This window comes from Perkinsus marinus (genome assembly GCF_000006405.1).
Source record: "Perkinsus marinus ATCC 50983 genomic scaffold scf_1104296942628, whole genome shotgun sequence".
NCBI classification, from domain to species: domain Eukaryota; phylum Perkinsozoa; order Perkinsida; family Perkinsidae; genus Perkinsus; species Perkinsus marinus.
Window position 1 is genome coordinate 1 of NW_003212097.1, and position 871 is coordinate 871.

Sequence of the window (871 nt, forward strand, 5' to 3'; positions counted from 1 at the left end):
TTGTTGATACTCAGAAACCAAATCGTTCATATTGGATTCGGCCTCGGTGAACTCCATCTCATCCATGCCCTCACCAGTGTACCAGTGGAGGAAAGCCTTCCTTCGAAACATTGCAGTGAATTGTTCAGCCACCCGCTTGAACATCTCCTGGATGGCAGTGGAGTTACCCAAGAAGGTCACAGCCATCTTGAGACCCTTGGGTGGGATATCGCAGACACCACTCTTGATGTTGTTGGGGATCCACTCGACAAAGTAGCTTGAGTTCTTGTTCTGGACATTCAGCATTTGCTCGTCGACCTCTTTAGTCGACATTCGGCCACGGAAGAGAGCGGTTGCGGTCAGATATCGTCCATGTCTAGGATCGGATGCACACATCATGTTCTTAGCATCAAACATCTGCTGAGTCAATTCGGGCACGGTGAGGGCGCGATATTGCTGAGAGCCGCGAGAGGTGAGGGGGGCGAAGCCCGTCATGAAGAAGTGTAATCGGGGGAATGGGATCATGTTGACCGCAAGCTTACGGAGATCGGCATTGAGCTGACCGGGGAATCGCAAGCAAGTAGTGACACCAGACATAGCAGCAGATACCAAATGGTTGAGATCACCGTAAGTAGGCGTTGTGAGTTTCAAAGTCCTGAAGCAAATGTCATAGAGGGCCTCATTGTCGAGTACCATAACCTCATCAGCGTTCTCAACAAGTTGATGTACTGACAAGGTAGCATTGTAAGGCTCCACGACAGTGTCGGACACTTTAGGGGAGGGGAACACGGAGAACGTCTCCATGATCCGATCAGGGTACTCTTCACGAATCTTGGAGATCAAGAGAGTTCCCATACCAGATCCGGTACCACCACCCATAGAATGGCAGATT

General features: G+C 50.4%; 1 protein-coding gene across 1 annotated transcript; it reads right to left on the minus strand.

Moving 5' to 3' along the window:
* Positions 1–10: 10 nt before the first annotated feature.
* On the minus strand, positions 11–858 carry Pmar_PMAR013948 (beta-tubulin, putative; the record flags this gene model as incomplete). The annotated part of the gene is made up of 1 exon (XM_002781374.1): positions 11–858. A coding segment is annotated over one exon (848 nt), but the record flags the coding sequence as incomplete, so codon positions are not given.
* Positions 859–871: the final 13 nt, after the last annotated feature.